Below are 19,250 nucleotides of genomic sequence, written 5' to 3'. Positions count from 1 at the left end.
ACTCTTACTCGAGTAATAATTTTTACGAGTACTTTTACTTCTACTTGAGTAATTATAATCTTAAAGTAACTTACTTTTACTTGAGTATTTTTTTTGGCAACTCTGCCCACCTCTGCGTGCTCAATTGTGCGGAAAGGGATCATAGCAGGCAGTACTAATCCTGAGATTCTGAGGGATAAATATTGACGTAGTGCTGACTGATACAATCACAACTGTCTGTTTGGCCGTTTAATAATCTCTGGGACATTGTTTCCTATGAAGTTATAGATATCCTATAGCGGAGGTTTTTATGTCATATTCAGCCTATTTGTGTATTTACCACACTTCATAAAAGCTATCTATTTCAATATTTGTATCAATTCTAAAATAACACTATTAAATCACTAAGTTGTGAAGGAGTATTTATTACTTTTTTTTAGCAACAAGGCTGATTTAGAACCTTTAACATTTAATATAAACAATTCGAGATTACTCTCTTTCTCACTGTTATTGAACATAATGGATGCTGAGCATAATTGGAATCTAGCAATACATGCATTTACTTTTTAATAAAGATTTTTGTTGTCTCTTTGACATGTTTTCCTGCATTTGGTTTTGCCATCATTTATTTTTAGTTCATTGCACCTAGTCTCTATGGGACTAGTCAGTGTCTCTGTTTCGATAGAATGTATCCGTTTTTAATTGTTTTCACCCTTTGTGTCCTATATGTTGCAACATACACTATCATATTGGTATCTGTGTCCCAGGTTATAATCCCTTTTCAAGACCAAACTGGCCATCACCTTGAGAATTATGTTGAATCCCTAGTGGCTCTGGAGCCTTTGAGTCCCTGGTCACAAGGCCAAGGGAGAGGTACAGAAATGTGTTAAGCTTCACATGGGCTACTGTATGCTTTAAAATGTACACCAGTACACGTCACTTTGCATGTCAAATTATAGATATGAAAATTAACCCCATATCCGTCTAGGACGGTGACAGTCTACTCATCTCCTCCTTGTGTTTCCCACTTTCAAAGGCAACAAATAGGCTAGTCAAAATTAATTAGGACAAATGTAACTTTGCACCATCTTGCCTTTATGAAAATGAAATACACTGGTCACATATTTTTTATTTTGATTAGAAATCTTTATAAATGTAGGCCTACAGCAACGTCCAGTGCGGCCAATTCAGTCAGGTCTGCGCGGTCACGATGAATCCGCGGCCCCGCCGTGTGGGCTGCAGGCTGCAACAACCAGCTGCAAACAGTGGCAACGACGAGCTGCTGCAGTGAACGGAGCCGGTGGAGAAGAGCGCTCTATCCGCTCGTTATTTCTTTCCTCACAAGGTAAAGCTTTTGTAATTGTAACGTTAGACTTAAAGTACGCGGTTAATTAAATGTTTTCTTCTCGGCAACTTCGAGTGTAAAAACGCTCTGAAGGAATCGTGTGTGCGAATAGGACTGAAGACACTGCGGTGACTAACACGCACACTGCTCCCAGGATTGAGACGCTCTCTCGGTGTGGTCCTGGCGTGTCTGTCACCCTCTTGAGTCCTGCCTCAGCACGGCGAAGATGCGGCACTGAAGCCCGGCTTTTTTAACTGTTTGCTGGGCAGCTTCTCCTCACGAGATAGCAAACGCGAAGGGCTGTGTGTGGCACCTGTAACGTTAACTGGACAGAGGTGTTCACTTGCAATTTAACGGCATCAATGTAATGTTAACGCTAGCTAGCAATCGGTGTTGCTGGGGTCTCGCACAAGGTAGCTTGTGTCTCTATAACGGCCGAACGAACGGGGAGCAGTTTGACGCACGCGAAGCTTACATTAAAACCTACAACTATAAACAAACTACATAATTTTTTTTTCTATGATTAAAACTATAAATGGACACGCTTATTTGCTATTTTACTTCCCACAGACAGCAGCCCAAACGCTTATTTCTGAAGTTTACTGTAGTCAACCATAAAGACACCGAGTCGCAGTGTGAAACATCGCAGGGGAACGCTACTGTTACCCGGGCCAACCTCACACAAACATGAGAGGGGGGAGTGTCCGACCGTCCGCAGGTGTAGCGTTCACATTTACCAACCTAAACGAGCGGTGGTTTGCATTGGTGTTTTCAGTAGCCCCCAAGTCTGCTAAATTAACTGTGTGACCCCGCCGAAACAACGACGTTGAAGATAGTTTTTACATTGTATGTCCATTTGTTGCTCAAAGGTCATTTTTCCAATAGGGCCTATGCTTAAAGTTTAAACACTGTCTGTCATGGTCTTTCAGAAATCCTTGCCCACAACCTAAGGGACTGGTGTGGATTTCATCGGACATATTAATCCTTGTATAAACAAGGGTGTGGCTGATCAGAGACAATACCAGACAACGACCTTACAAGTTTACTCGAAGCAAGTCCACTATGCTTGTTTTTCTGACCATTAGGCCCTTCTTCTTTGTGTGTTTTGAACCTACAGACCCTGCTTGATGGATCCACTTCAGCGTGGTGGCAACTTGAAGTTAAAGACAGGATCTCATGCCTTGCAGAGGATTCTGTTTAATCATATGGAGGACATAATGACACATTTTGGGATCGACTTCAGAAGTGTCTTTGAAACATCACTGGAAATGGAATGAGAGGTGGAAAAAGAGACTTTTATCTCCGGGACATGCTTTCAGTTTGAGGATGGAACAAGGAGAATCTGTCTTTGACCAGGGGATTACCGGCAGGTGGAAAGAATCAATATATTGTATTTAATGAGGGATAATTCAGATGAGTAGACAGTATGCAAGAAAAGAAAATATCGCAATGACTTGTGAATTTGAATACTGACCCAAAGAGCGGATCTATTCATGGCCTACGGATTCATTTGCAGTTCAGGGTACATGTACAGAACGTACTCGCCTTGGGGTTGTTTTTTTTCTTTCCCCTCCGCCAACACACAAGAAAATGGACTCACTGCATGGCTTCTAATGTTATGAAGCTGTAAAGACAATTCCTGCATGTCTTCAGGGCAATATAATGATTGTGTGGGTGATGAAAAACGATGATGATAAAGCCATCCGTCTGAGCCACTGTGGAGAAATGTCAAACATTAAGATGCAGTCACCTGTTGGAAGAGGATGTATGGGAGACTCATTTTCAAAAACTACAATGGTCTACTGCAGACAGCGAGTTCCTGTCTGTTTTTCTTTCCTCCTCATCCCCATCTTCCTACTCCTCTTCTCGCTGGTTACACCCACTCTGTCCATTCAGATGGAGACCATGGAGAGCCACAGTGAGTTTAGCTGTGAGCCCATTAGACTGAGAATGTGCCAGGATCTGCCTTACAACACCACCTTTATGCCCAATCTATTGAATCACTACGACCAGCAAACGGCTGCACTAGCCATGGAGGTACGTTGTGTGTGTGGGTGTGTGCATGTGTGGGTGCTTGCGTGTGTGTGTGTGTGTGTGTGTGTGTGTGTGTGTGTGTGTGTGTGTGTGTGAGACTGCGCATAGGGAAGGATTGGGTTGGGGCTGAAAAGAAAATAATAATAAATGTTAGGACAAACTGCACACACCCAGATCATCCAAATTCTTCTAACACAGTCAAAGACAACCAGGACCAAACATTTTCAACTCGGTTTAAAGACAGCAGCATATGACCTTCCCAACACTTGCAAACATATACATTCACTCTTCACCACAGGGAGCTAATTAAAACCTATGGTGTGCACAGAAACAATAGAGATACCTTGTTTTACACTGAGAGAAACAGCTTGCTATTCTGATATGTCGTCCCAAAACACATGATCTGTAGGCTTTATTAGAACAAATTGGATACATGGAGCCACAGTTGAAGTAAAAAGGATTTAGTTAAGAGACACAGTGAAACAGTTGAGAAAAGGCCCAACTGCACTCCTCATGTTACGGCTCCATCTTCTGACTGCATGTCACTGTTCCAGGTAGACACCTGTATGGACTCAGCTAGCCACTCCGCACCTTTCTTGAGAGTAAACAGTCCCTTACAGACAGAGGTGATCTGATCAGCAACAGTAGGAAGAACATTTTAAAAATCAGACAAAGAAGCAGGTTGATTATGTGACTTTTTCTTAAAGAGAAATGTTGTAATGTAAGGGCATTGGTTTTAAGAAGAAGGGGAAAAGTGCTGTGTTACAACAAACTGTCTGAGTGCAATAGTAGACGCACGCTATCCATCTAGATCAAGTTACCTCTCTTTCCTTCTTCTCCTTTGTTACTCCTTCAGGGAGGCAGGACGAGAACAGAGCGAGGTGTTGCTCAATAGCTAGACTGTAATTACCTGTTTTAGCAGGTTTTTGTCAGTAGCATAGGCTCTGGCATTGTATTTGGAATTTGGACATATTTGAGTGTGTTGGTTGTACAGTACTAAACTGCTATGCAGGAAGATCATTTATTCCAAATAAACAACAATCACAAAGACAAAAGAGACAAGGCCCTGCCTGTTTCAGGGCAGAAGTCCAGTTGAGCAGTTTATTTTTCTCAACACTCACAGATTAGTTTGTGTGTGCCTTCATCCATCCAGATGTCTGTGGGTCTCAGTCCCACTGCACATGCTGTGTCTTACCCATGTTTTGGCTATCATGTATTTCAACTGTGCCGCGGTTTATCTTTTAAACAACACAGAGAAGGATGACAAATCTGTTGAATTAAATCTGCTTGCAGCTGTTCATAGTTGGCATATTAAATTACCCGTGTTGAAAAGCAGATGAATTTGGACAAGGGCAATGTCAGCTGAGCATGCTGTGTGTTTAATCTAAGGGGAGGGGGGAGAGAGGGGTATTTTTAGTTAATACTTTCCCATGTCATAACCAGATTAATGTCTGCCAAAAGATCAAGCCAAAATTCTCTGACTATGCAGCTCTTTAAATATTTAATCACAGAAAGGGATTTTCAACATTTACTCCTGTCAAAATATGCAGTGGATCTTTGATATCAGATGCTCCTTTTTTCACTTTCAGAAAATAGAGGATTTAAGAAAGTTTTTAATTTAGAATTTGCTCAGTGTGTGTGTGTATGAATGGGTGATGGCACTCATCAAGTCATAGGATGCTCTCAGCTCATTAAGGACCACGTTACTATTCAAATCAAGTCTATTCCCCATGGTGTTAAAACACGCTGTGTCAGGGATTGTAAGAAGCGTCTGTTGTTGAACTTGTATTGACCCAGATGAAGAAAGAGCCGAGCAACTGACACCTCAGTCCCTCCAGTAATGGAAGAGACATCTTTCTGAATTTGGGTGAGTAGCAACATGAGCCTGTTAGCTGTCCTGCTCCGCTCTGCTTTGAGCAGGCATGGAAGTCCTGGTGGGAAACCTGGAGGAAATTGAATTATGTCTCTCTTGGGACAGTGGCTACATAATGCTAACTCCATGTGTGTGGTCACAGATCTCTACATCCATAGGCATATGTGTATGGCATTATGTTCAGGTATGAAAGAGTTCAAGGGAATCTGTAACTCAGCTTGAAATAATAGTGTTAAAATAAGGGTACCTTTCTTCATCATATTTCACATTACTTTAGTGAATAGACAATAATTACTTAGTTATTGTAGAGTTGTTGTACTCTACAGTTTATCAAAATATCAAGATTCAGGGGCGGTTCTACAGGGGAGCAAGGGGGGGCAGAGCCCCCCCCCCCCCCACACACACACTGAAGAGCCTTGCCCCCCAGCTGCCTCCCTAACTTTTGCATTCTCAAAATGTACTTGTAAGAACAAACCGCCACTATGTCAACAAGCCACTCAAATAATTGAAACAAACAATAAATTTAACAAAAGTAAATAATTTTGAATCTAATATTATGCCCTGCCCCTCAAATTCTTAGCCACGGCCCTGCATCATATGCGCATATCGGCGATCACACAGTGAGTCAGCGCGGTGCTGTGCCATGCAGCCCGGCGAAGAGTAACTGACCTGCTCCGAGCATCTGAAGGTGAAGTCAGTTTACCCTTGTGAATTTTAAACACACCAATTTAACTTAAAGTTAAATTTGTAATTAATGTAATGCAATGTAAAAGTAGCTAATTCATCAATAAGAGCACACCCATTAATCGTTGGCCAAAAGGGAAATCACTCGCTTGTGACTTGTAGGAGCATTTGTAGGCCTATTGTAGTACAGGCAAGAGCTTGATAAAAATATTTAAAAAAAAACTTGCATGTTCGGATCCATACAATTTAACAGTGCGTCGCCGTTTCGAGAGAGAGAGAGTTGCAGTTTCTGAGGCATTAAGTTACTACAGTGACACTGACAGTGCTAGTTAGGAGATCGATAATTTTAGTTTGAATAGCCAAACATAGCCTACTAAAAACTCTCACATATCACAGCAAACGAGCTGCACAAATTAAACCAGGTTACATAATCATATGTTAAAGACATGAATAAATAAGTGAAGGAAAAGAAGAAATAAATGTGAGGGATGAAGAGGAGGTTTTATATTCAGACAGAGGGACAGAGGCAGGTAGTGATCAGCAGGCAGATGAAAGGTAGGCAGAGGGTCTGACTGCAGTCCCAGCGTAAACTACTAGCCTATTGTTATTCTCCTTCCATATAAATTCCACTAGACTAGAATGATATGGCATGTCACTCAAAATAACATGTTTCAATGATTGCCTGTCTTCTGTTGTAGCAATGTGTTGTATCGGTAAGCTATGTAGGCTTAAGATATAGGCTACAAATGTCTTATTTTATCAGAAATGATGATCAATATAATATGGGGATTCCCGCTACCGTCCTCCCATGCCTCCCTGCCAAGACCTCTTGCCACCCCATGTAACATTTTCCAGGTCCTGCACTGTCGAGATTTAATGATGAATTTGGCCGGAATGGTCCTACCACATTTAATATGACAACTGTTTCTAAGAAAACTGCTAGGGATGGGAGCGATCCAATATCGGTATCGGTTCCGATATGGCTGCAATCTGTTTATCCTCCTATCCACGTATAAAAAGAAAAGTAATTTAGCAATTCAAAAGTTAAGTTCTGATGTTCTGTATTCAAAGCAGTTCAGATAAACCTTTATGCATTTTTTGTATCTTTCTCTTTTACATTAATATAGCTGTGTTGCTTAAGCCTCCCTAACCTTACACATCACCACCAACAAATACATGTATATATGATCAGACAGTATCGGCTGATAAAACCCAGACATCTGAATCTGTGTTTTTGACACCATATGCCACTGCCTTGATGTGTTATCAGTTATTGAGTTTTGGTGAAAACCAAAAAGAAAGTGAAGAGAAAGCAATTGAAATTGTTTTACCATGTAAGACAAACTGTTTTGGTCTATGTTAAAGTCTGTCCAACTTAGCTGTTGTGTTTCTGTTGTGTAACAACATTATAGCTAAAATCCTTCCGTGCGTTCAGATCCTTTTTAAATTAAGATCAGCCTGATGGAGCGAGCCAGTTCTGATTAGAAAGATGCCATTGCCCTACAGTAGAGAAATACTTTTGGTGGGGGAATTTTACTTGTTGTAACAAAATACGAAATTAACAACTGCTGCCAAATCAGTGTGAAGTATTTCAGATGCCTTAACGAAACCAGAGCCATTGTCAGCAGCTGTTTTAGTCCCTTTTTGGGTCGTATATCACATGATGAATGTTCGTAAAGCGTTAGTTTCTTGGCTTTCTTGCAGAATTAATAGATCATTCGAGTGAGTTGGAGCTGTGGCATTTTTTCTTTTCTTTTTGGGAGAGAGCTATCTCAAAGTCATAGGTTGAGACATTTCCAAACCCTGGATTAAAAAAAAAAAAAGTAAGCGTGTCGTCTGTGAATCCTCAGCTTCAACTGAGTGTTTGAGTGACATGCCCAAGGTTTTCTCAACTGTACACTACTTCCTGTGTGTGTGTGTGTGTGTGTGTGTGTGTGTGTGTGTGTGTGTGTGTGTGTGTGTGTGTGTGTGTGTGTGTGTGTGTGTGTGTGTGTGTGTGTGTGTGTGTGTGTGTGTGTGTGTGTGTGTGTGTGTGTGTGTGTGTGTGTGTGTGTGTGTGTGTGTGTGTGTGTGTGTGTGTGTGTGTGTGTGTGTGTGTGTGTGTGTGTGTGTGTGTGTGTGTGAGAGTGACAGGGGAGTTTAAGGATGCCAGCTGTCATCTCTCACTAGTGCTAACTAGCTGCTAATCTCTCTTTCAGTCCCACAATGGAGGCATTGATTCCCACAGACCAAGCACGAACCCATCTGCCACAATAGTCAATTAAACCTGAGGAGGGTTAGGGACACTGAAACATAAGAAGGGGAAGATGAAATTAGAATAGGAGATTGTGTGACTAGTGATTTTTTTAATCTGTAAATGTGTGTTTGTGTGTGTGTGCGCACCTTCTAGCTTTTCTGTGACATGTGACATGTCATTTAGGATTATGACCTGTACTACCCATCTGCCACATCATGTTATAGTTCCCAGAGAATGTTTTGGAGATTGTGACATTATTGGAGGTTTGTGCATGTCATTCACAGAGATTTAGACATTTGACGTCATTGGAATTGTACAGACCAGAACAAGTCCCCTTTGGAGGTTTTTTTCTTCACAAAGACAAAGTGTGGCTGATTAACTTGTTCAAAATGACACCTTGTTCTCTTTGTTACAAGACACTGCCTCTGAGGCAAACTTTTGGGCTGTTCGATGTCAAAGGGAGGAAAAGCCTCCTGACAGGGTTTTAAATCCGGCAGGATGACAACCTGTTTTTAGATTCTCTCCGTCTTTCGGCTTCATCAAAGCAGATGTGGCTGCCTTGAGTTTATCTTTAAACATTTATATTACTTATGTACATTTATATTTTCAAAGTTTATATTAGAATGACATTTGGCCAGATGCTTTCCAAGTCAATCTGTCCAAAAGTTTTGAAGATTTTTTTTATAGAAATTTTGCACTAACAAATATGGCAGTAAAGAGAGGCTGTTTTTTATGAGTGCACCGTGCCTTAAAAAAAAACTGAAGTCAGTTATGAAATGGAGAACAGCTTATCATGCCAATTAATGTTCTTTTATGAAATATATATAAACAAGTAAAAAGGCACGCATCATAAAAGAGTTTCTGTGTCTGATGCCTAAGGAGTCCAGATGTCTGTTTGGCTAGGGAGTTTCCCCTTGAGTTAATGGGGAGATATTTAGCTTTCAGCACTAAAGATGTTTATTGAGAGAATTTTTTACAACCATTCAAATGAATTACGCAATTACGTCGTCATTGGTTCTAACTTTTTTCAAAATCAGTTGAGTGAAAGCCCTAAGTTCCACATTTTCCTATTAGTTTGTTCTTGTTTTATTCACTTAGAATCATCCCCAGCCTTTCGCATCTAGACACTTGCACAGTTTATTGCGGTGCAGTACAGTTGTTCTGGAGTTTACTGCTTAAGCCTGTTCTTCGTTTATTCAATGGCAGAGATCTGTTGATTCAACTCTGTGCTTAGTGATGTTATAAGCATTTTTCACAGAATACACATTTCACATGTCACAGTGTAAATAATTAGTGTAAAAGTATTAAAGGCTTGCTTCCATTTAGCTGTTTCAGTTTTAGGGTGCTTGTTGGCTTGCTGTCATGATTTAGTTGTGTGGGACTGAACGGAACCATTGTTAGTGCTTTTTCCGACAATGACATGTCAAAATGTCTGCTGGGGAAAAGGCCCACGGTTTTGTCTTGCATTTTAAGAATATACTGTATATTATTATAACACATATACATCAGAAAAAATGTGTGATAATAAATAGGGGTATTTTGTGCTGACATTGTATTTATTTGACTACAATTCCAGCAGAATGTTTGTCATTTGGATCCTGGAGTGAAAGAAATTGGAGAGCCACTGCGGTTGGTTGAAGAAAGGCTCATTTGGGCTACAATAGATCACACCGTTTATAAAGCAAATAGACCGCAACCTAAGCCCTGATTAAAGGGCTCTAGAGCTGTCAGTCACCACATTCAAATGCCCACTACAAAACCTGTTTACTGGGAGAAATCCAGTTTAGGCAGGGAAATTGGGGAATGCACTGCAATTTACATGCACTGCAATGACCATATAATTGTAAAAGCCACATTTGCATGCAGCTGATCAGTAATTACGTTCTCCCTATAGTGACCTCCACGTTTTAAAAGCAATATTGACAGCTTAAGTGCTTTTTTCTTTTGCTAATGCATCATCCAGACATGTCATTACTGTGAGAGAACAGGCTCTGTAATAAGAATTTGCACAGTTATTTTTCTTTACTGTGTGAAATGTACAGTCAGCTGTTCAGCTAAGAAAAACGATGAATTTAGATGTATTTATTTTAGTGTCAGTGTCTCATTGTTATATGTGATTATGTTTCTTGCACTAAACTTCACACAAAAACCCATTCACAATTACACATGGCCAAGAACAACGGAAAGCTACATTCCTTTTGTTTCTCATCATCTTTTACCTTGACTTATGAAACCCGTTTTGTACTTCATAAACATTCAAGATATGTTACAACATAATATGGCAGTAACATTAATACCCCATTGTCTGCGTTGTACCAAAAAGTGCAAATAAACACGATTAGCGATGCTAATATGGCAGGGTGGAAGACTTGATGGATGAAGGTTGAACGCAAAACCTATGTGGGACTTTCTCTATTCATGGTTTTCTATGGTTTTCACTCATAGTTGGTTATTGGTGAGGGAAAGCTTCTTAACCCTTTTTAAAAGATCTACCAATTGTAGGAATTGTCATTCGATCGCAGGGAGTATGACACTTTTACAATTGTATTTATTTATGATCAGTTAATTTTATTATGTAATTTTCCCACTTGTGTTTTCCTTTAGTGACTGCTATTTAGCTGTAAAAGAGTATTATCAACTTAAGGTAGGAAGTTACATCTGTGAATAGACACTTATGATCAGAAAGAGGGGCAGAAAGGACATTTTTTGCCTTTGGTGGTAAGAAAGTGAAGACTTTGCTTGTATTTATGAGTTGCAAAGGTAGATAGATTAATCTGTGAGAGTCACAAAAGAACAAGAGGAAGTAGGGGACAAAGTGCAAAAAAATAACAATGAGAGGGGCAGAAAGAGAATGTCAGAGACTAAGCATAGGGAAATACTGACAGAGTGACAGGTTGTGTAAAGTCTTTAGACCCTACTGTCTCCGGTGTTTGTGTTTCTCTCAGTATGGGGTCCTGTCCTTCAAAATAAGACTCCAGCTCTGTTTGAGAAGGGCCACCCTGGGGCCACCAGGTCCCCACAGCAGAGAGAGGTTGTGTGTGCCAAATCTGGAGAGTCTGAGGCTTGTTGTGCTTAAGTGTGGTCCATTGTGTGTTTTCTCTTTGTTTGTGTGTGAATACGAAAGAAAGAATTAGCTTTTATAGTTTTTTTTAGTCTGTGATGGCTTGGCTATGTTTGTGCTATGTTTTGTGTGGTGGGTGTGGGGGGCAGGGGGGTATTCAGTGCATTTGAAGAGGCTGATTACCCTATTCACTCTGGCAGAGACAGACAGGTCCTCATTCAGTTTAAAAGTTCCTGTTTATTTCAGTTGAACTCTTGATTATCCTTCTCATTCTGACAGAGTCTATTGAAGCTGCAAGCCCAAATGAAGCAATCATTTATTTATGCACAGAACAAAGGTGCTGCCTGGTGCGTTTTTTTGGCAAATTGTTCCCATCAGCATAGCTGCCACTAAATCCAGCCTCACAATGCCAAGTAAAGACAGATTTGAAGAAAGATTGGAGAGATTTTCCATTGCTCAAATACTCTGTAGCCCACTGTAAATGTAGTACCACAGGTTTCCATGGAAATATGAAACAGTCTAAAAGTGGTTTATGCCGCTCGACTTCCCCAACCCATTAACACCCTTGTTAGAGTGCTGGGATAATATACAGTTTTATGCATAAAAAATGTCAGTAAAAAAAAACTTAAAAAAGCATTTTAATAATCTGCTTATCTGCTTAGGTTAATCATTAAAACTTGAAAATGTCAAATAATAATGAAAAATGCCCATCATTCTTCCCTAGAGCCAAAACGCACACCATCAACTTCCTTGTTATGTTCAGCAAACAATATAATTATATAAAATGGGGGAAAACAGCAAATCTTCTCATTTGAGAAGCTGGCGCCTGCAAAAATGTCTGGCATTTTTCCTTTTTAGATAGGGATAGTGTGAAATACAAACAGGAAAAATGTATGACATGCTTGCAACAAATATTGCCGTCCAGAATAACAGTTTGAAGTTATATATAAGAATTGAGTACAGATGACAGTGGAGGACCGTCCATCGTATTTCTGCTTTCTTTTGCTATTTATGTTTTATATCTGTCCTTCTGTCCTTCCAGTCCTCCCAGATGTGTCTTGCCTGACTTACGTAGTTCTGTCTGGGTGATTTACATTATTGACTGTATGTTCCTCTAGTGTGGAGCCCCACGGTGTGCAGCTCTAATAAAACACATAAATATAGGTTATCCATGTCTTATGGTCTTAATCTAAACCCATGACCCGGCCTGGGAACTGTGTGTGTGTGTGTGTGTGTGTGTGTTTGTGTGTGTGTGTGTGTGTGTGTGTGTGTGTGTGTGTGTGTGTACGTCTGGTGCGAGATGTTTAACCCTCACAGTTAAGCCCAACTTCACACTAACATACACACACACACACATACACATCATTGATCCCCTTCTCACGCAAAGCCACTCAACGCAAGGCAGCACTAGCATTTTCAGCATGCTGTAGGTCAGGACCAGCGTTAGCTTTAAGAGCCATAATGCTATTGTGCGCTTACTGAAAGCACACACCACACAATGCACTCCCAAAATAGCTCACATATAAATTTACATCATTCATAACAGGGATTTTAAAATGGTTCAAATCATAAGTGCCAAGTTACAGAAAATAGTTTGACTGTGTTCTAAAACATGTTACATTTTGAAAAATTTTAATTAGATTAGATAAATAATGTCGCACCCTATCGAATCTTGGTTCTTGGAAATTTCTGGCACCCAACTATAATATAGTGGTACGAGATGTCCAAAGATGATCAAAGTTTAGGGTTACAACGTTGATGTTTCGCGCACAAATGACCTGGATACTGTATGTGTCAACTCATGCAAGCTGAGGGAGGATATTGTCGAAAGTTACTTTATCATATGAAGGAATTTGTAAAAGGTCCTTTTTTGCTTTGCAAACTGAACATGAATCAATTTGAATTAATTAATTAAACATTTTTTTATTTAAAATATAATGGTTCTGCATGCATTTGTTTGCAAAAATATATTATTTGAGTCCCCAAATGCTGGACGTGGTAGCTTTTCAACAGACAGTAACAGAGTGTGTTAAGTATGTAAGTGGTAAGCAGATGGATGCACAGCTTGGATAAGACATGAGGGTGTTATCTAATTCAGTTCCATTGTCGCACCCTTGGCTCCCATCTACATCTCTATCTCTTCATTTTACCCTCTTTCTTACGCCTCTCACTTTCTTTTATTCTCTCTTTCACACTTGCTCTGTGTGAGCTTGTTTGCTATACTTATTTGGTGGTTTCACCAATTTAAAGGAGGCCTAGCACAGTGTGCACATGCGTGAGCTCAGACACACATGCACACACACACACACACAAAGTATGTGCTTTGCCCTGTTATCCTCTATGGACGTGTCCCTGGGAGAGCCACCACATCACCTGTTGCCATGGTAGTTAAATAGGCAGAGAAGGAAGGGGCGGAATGAGGGGAGACAGACAGACAGGCAGGGGAGGGAAATTGGATGATGATTGCATGTTCTGGACTAAACCGAGGAGAGTCGGAGGAGGAAAAATACTGCTAATAAAAACGCAAATAGAGCGTGTAGGAGATTCATAGCTGTAGCTAAGTTATTGTTTAAGAAATATACACATTGCTCTGAGGAGCTGTTTGTCCTGGAAAAAGAAGAGAAATGGAAATAACTAAATCTATTATATTTTTTTTACAGTGATCACAGAAATGTAAGTAGAAGTATAACATCAGACCCATTTAAATCAAACAATTCTGAAATGTGGACCACATTCAAAGGTCTGGAACCAATCTATAGCTGTCCACCAAAATCAGTGAATGCCTCAGGAGCAAACAAGGGTCATTCATTCAGAGGTTCATACCTGACCATATCTTTAATGCTGAGATTTAGTTTAGAGTAGCAGCATCTCATGTTTCAATAGATAATCTAAATGTTTGCTTATTGTGCTGGTAAATAAAAAATTAAAATTTTCAATTAGCCTTTCAATGCCATAGCGAAAAAACTGAGCCTGTGAGATCTTATCTGGTTCCGTAAGGGTCTAAATACAATAAATAAGGTCTTTGTATATGCGCCTGATGCAAAGAGAAATGGGATTGATAAGCAAATAAGTTAACGGAATGCAAATTGACGAGAGAAGAGCTAAGGCAAACCTGAATAAAGGATTAAGGGTTCTGAAGAACAAAAACAATGAGATAACAAAGGTAAAAATGCATGTGGTAAATACATTTCAAAGAGTTGTAAGATGAGATAGAATAGAATTTGAGTGAAAATAAATGATGCACTGGGTTTAAGACGTGAAGAAGAGAACAGAGGAGAGACAGCGTATGTTGATGGTGTTGCGTTTTTTTAAAAACATGAAATGACCGGATGAAAAAAATATGAGAAATCAATGAATGCTGATGTTGAAAGAGGAGGAGAAGTGCATGTCAGCATTATAGCCGGGCATAAATGGGAGGCAAGGAAAATAAGAGATGAATAAAGGAGATAGAAGATAAAAGGAGAGGAGGGGGGAAGTGAACGTGAAGGGGAATGCCATTAACAGCTTTGTCCGGTCCTCCCGACTGAAGATGGACGGACACGGATAAACGAACAAATGATTGAAAGAGGGAGAGAGTGTGAGAGAAGGGTGCCCCTTTCTTAACTGTCTTTTCAGAGATTAGGGAGGAGAGCATCGCGGTCTGTTCACTTCATCTATTCATGGCCAACGCCTGTCTCTCTCACGAGCAGAAGAGGCAGGCACATAGCCAGAGAGAGTGTGTGTGTGTGTGTGTGTGTGTGTGTGTGTGTGTGTGTGTGTGTACTGTGGTGTGAATATGTCCATGCTCACATTTAAAGTGTGAACACTATGGAGCGAGAAAGAACTCAATTATGCTTGAGATTTAAAACCAACCACTAAAAGTGGAGATAATAATGGTGCGATTGGAGAATGTTATTGAAAATAGCAGGTGAGCTGGTGCAAGGAGAAGGAAATGGAGGGCTCATGTAATTTCTACATGATTATGAACTGGATAGAGGCGTATCTCTCTTACATTGTAGAGAGAGAAAGAGAGAATGGAAGTGGCTCTAATGGATGGATGCAGTGAAGGAAGATGCAGTTATTAGTTTGAGTGCAAGGAGGGAAAAGTGAGGGATTGAATGGCAGTCGAAAGGTATATTATTATTTCTTCAGAATGACAGAGGGAGAAATGGAGGATTTAGTTGTGATAATAGCTAGTGAAGAAGGATGGTTGCGGGGATGATGTATTGTAGCTAACTAATAGAGGTCGAACAGATGTGTCTCTGACACCTAATGTGCTGCAGGGCCTGACTGTCTGATTTGAGATTGAGTTACAAATGGCACAAGAGGAAGAAAAAGAAAGAACAAGCATGATGTGTGTCCAGATGGAATTCAGCACGGTGAAGTAGCAGCCTGATTTTTTTTTTAAATCTTTATCTGAAATCCTCATCTGCCAGAATGGATGTGCAGTACATGTTACATTGCATCTACCAATGCATCCAACCTTGTGGTCCTTTTTAAATGATCAGGTTCAAGAGATTGGGGGTTATTATTTGTTATTGATAGTCATTGCAAATGAAAGTCCCATTAGTAGCACCATTTTCTAATCAAACTAAACATTTAAACATTAAACACAAATAAACCCTGTGGATGCAAATGACAGCCATTTCACTTTCTTGAACATCAGAAATCTGAGTTTGAAAACTTTTATCAAACACTTCTCTGGATTTTTCTAAAACAGGCATCGCTGCCTGTTCAGGAGCTGTTTCTTTGGAGGCTTAGAACCCACAGCCTGTCACCTTGATGTGACCACAACACAAAGCGAGTGACTGTGTGTGTGTGTGCGTGTTCGTGTGCCCGTCTCAGGTTCTCACACTCTAAACACTCCTTCCGATCCATTTGACTCCCTAATCCACCGGGAAACTCTTTTCTCCATTCCACTTCAGCTTCTCTCCTTTTTTCCTCCACCCCTCCCTCATTCCCTTATTCTCATACACTTAGAAAGTGGATGAGTTTCTGCAGAGTAGTCTAACTGAATATTCTACTACCATTCTAAGCACCGAATCCCCCCCCCCCAACACCACACATGTCTTATTCTTTCCATTCAAACATATGCCTTGTTTTAGTCAACGTCTGTTTTGAGTAGTTGTCCTTCTCTCTATTGCACTGCGTTCTCCTTAATTCATCACTCAAGCTTTGGAGCTATCAGACTAGATGACGGCTGCAGTTTATGTACGTACTGTACAACTCCACTGTTTTGTCATGAAACAGTATTATATGGTTTTTATACCACTCAACAAAACAAAACAAAACACTTTAGAGGAAAGACCTAAAGCTTTGGCATGCAGCACTCCCTTTATTTTGTTATGTTGCATATACTGCTGTGTTCTGCGGCAAAGGCAATTACTTCTATCTCAAGTGTAATTTTTTCACATGACATGACTGTAAATGACATGCTTCAGACATTCTGTCTTTCATTTTTTTCATTTTTTTTTTCGTTTTTTCTTCTAACCCTAACCCTTCATTTTTTTTTTCTCCCTCCCCCTGGGTTTCTTAGGAGAGAGGGAGTAAAGAGAAAGAAACTTAATCCCTCTATTGAACAAGAGGTAAACCAGTCAGAGGCTTTTTTCTGTGAAAACAAGCCTGTGCCTCATTCTGAATGCACAAATCATACACTCAAACAGACAAATTAAAACTTTATTGGATTTTGAATTTTCATCCAGCCTTTTCTGTACACGTTTGACTGTTTGTGTTGTTTCAGGACAACAACAGGATTTTCCTGTCGTTCTCTGATAGCCCATTATTGTTGAGCAATATTATAATAGGTGCTATTGATAATAACTAATAAGTATATTTGATTCTAAGGCTAGAGCTTGATATAATAGGGAAACACCCTCCCATTATGCCACTGAGATGGAGTCATTTTAATAAATTAGCACTTATGCTGCTATAAGGGCACTTATGAAGGATGAATTTGTGGACGTTAAAATGTTTCTCTGAATGGTTCTCACACATATATTTGCCTAATGGCTGAGGTCAAGCCACCATACATACCATTTTAAAGCTATGTGAGGGGGACATCAAGTTGGAGCATTGCATAATGGATGACATTTTGGTAACACAGTGTGCATGATGACCTTTGCTAATTGCAGGTTTTATTTTCGGGATTATGTTGGTTTAGGTCAGCTATTTCTTCACTGTGTTTTTCAGGATTTCGATTTTTAGGGACACATTGCTAAATGCCCCTTTGTTTCCATTGATACTTTCCTTCAATAATGCAGAAATTAGGTTTTGCTTGTTTTCTCAGCTAAATTAGTTCTCCAGTCGTGGCAGTGCTTTATAAATTGTTATTAGATCAGTTATATTTCAGTTAAGCAATCAACAACAATGAGGTTCCATTTGGTGATAAATGATGTCTTTGTCCATGTGGTATAATGTACACCATATGTAAACTGTGGACATGGTTGGTTTCAAGTTTATGATCAAATTTGAATGAGTTCACTTCACAACTTATTCAAATAAAGTATGAAAATAACAATCGGGGACTCGTGGATCCATTGCAAAAAGCTTCATGTTTCTCTTTCTTTAAGTATCTTCTTCTCCCCACCCTTATCTCCTCCTTCTACATCTTTCCCTCTTTTAGTAGCAGTAGCCTGCACCCTCAGGCCTGGTTCCTGGCTTTTCTGATTTCCTTTCCCTGCTTTTCCATCACAAATAACTACAAAATGCTGCATAATTTGGTCTAGTCGTTCTCTATGGGAAGCTGATTGCCACCCCCCTCCTCTCATTGGGTGGCACAGTTAGACCACTTAATATCAATATTCTCTTTGTGGTGGGAGATGGGGAGGCAATTGACCTGACCGTCAGAATAATTGCACACATGTTCTGACTTGTGCACACACACACACACACACACACACACACACACACACACACTCACACACACACACACACACGCCTTGTACACTGACAGACACACAGGAAAACACGATATCTAGGACAAGTTCACATACACATGCACACACGCGTAGTCCCACGTACATGAGAGAAATGTGCAGAATGGGGACACATATTCGCTGTAAAGTTAGTGTGAGGAGACATGAAGAAAAGCTCCATTCTGCTTGGCAGAGAGGCGCACTCATGCAAAAAGCAGCTACTCAGTTAAGTGTGGCCTCAGGCTCGTACCAGAAGTATGAGGGAGAGAGGTGGACAGACAGAGATCATTTTTCAGAGTGTTTCCCTTTTCCGGTTTGCTGATGACCACAGAAGACGTTTGGATCCGAATAATTAAAAAGAGTTGTCTCTCTTGATTATAGCACTGAGAAGACTTAATCAAAAAAGTATAATAGCCATTGTAAATAGCCAAATAAAATACCTTTTTCTCAAATTGCATAGCACTTTAACTGGTTTGCATTACTGCTATTAACAAAGAGCACAACTAAAATCATTGACAGCTGATGTTCTCCACACTGATGTCTCCACACCTCAGCATACCAGGTTAAAATATGAAATTGATTTGATAGGATTAGTAAGCTATCTAGCCAGGCCTTAGCTCAGGACGTCCCCTTTTATCAGGATGTTTACATCAGATGTTCTAATCAGGCACAGTTCTCTAGAGTGAGCTACTAAGGCATCTCAGTGGAAGATTTTAACAACCAAACATAATGTTATATTCAGAATGGCATGCTTCAATAGCATGGTACGCTGACATGCATCTGAACTGCAATATGTCAACTTCTCCTTTAATTAAACTAAAATCCCATGAAATGCACAGAGGGATTAACTATTGACTAACTCTTTTCATTTTCTAAATGAGTTGTGAATTTTAAATGAAAGAAGAGATAATGACAGACAGAGTTATTTTATTATGTAAGCACATAGCTCATTAATTTGCTTTTCCATCTACACATTATATTTAATTCATCTAGTCAGCTATGAGCATTAGTCCACAATCAAAGCTCCTGTGGTTCCATACGGTGAAGCTTGCGTGTTCACACACTGGAAAAAGAACACATGGTTTGTAAAATGCTTGAATTATTGAATGAAGCGTAGGGTTGTGTGTTAGCGTGCGTGCATGTTT

General features: G+C 40.0%; 1 protein-coding gene across 1 annotated transcript in view; it reads left to right on the top strand.

The window, feature by feature from the left end:
• The first annotated feature begins 1,253 nt into the window (after positions 1 to 1,253).
• LOC307253347 (frizzled-3-like) overlaps positions 1,254 to 19,250 on the top strand; it is a 30,042-nt gene continuing 12,045 nt past the window's right edge. Inside the window, exons 1-2 of the mRNA XM_080031341.1 lie at positions 1,254 to 1,324; positions 2,442 to 3,361. Of these exons, the coding sequence (XP_079887467.1) occupies positions 2,987 to 3,361 (375 nt within the window). The 5' untranslated portion in view covers positions 1,254 to 1,324; positions 2,442 to 2,986. The remainder of the gene's footprint in view (positions 1,325 to 2,441; positions 3,362 to 19,250) is intronic.

The sequence above is a fragment of the Ammodytes marinus genome, assembly GCF_949987685.1.
Source record: "Ammodytes marinus genome assembly, chromosome: 1".
Classification (NCBI taxonomy): domain Eukaryota; kingdom Metazoa; phylum Chordata; class Actinopteri; order Uranoscopiformes; family Ammodytidae; genus Ammodytes; species Ammodytes marinus.
The sequence above is the reverse complement of the archived record's forward strand: the minus strand, read 5'-3'. Positions and strand labels throughout refer to the sequence as shown.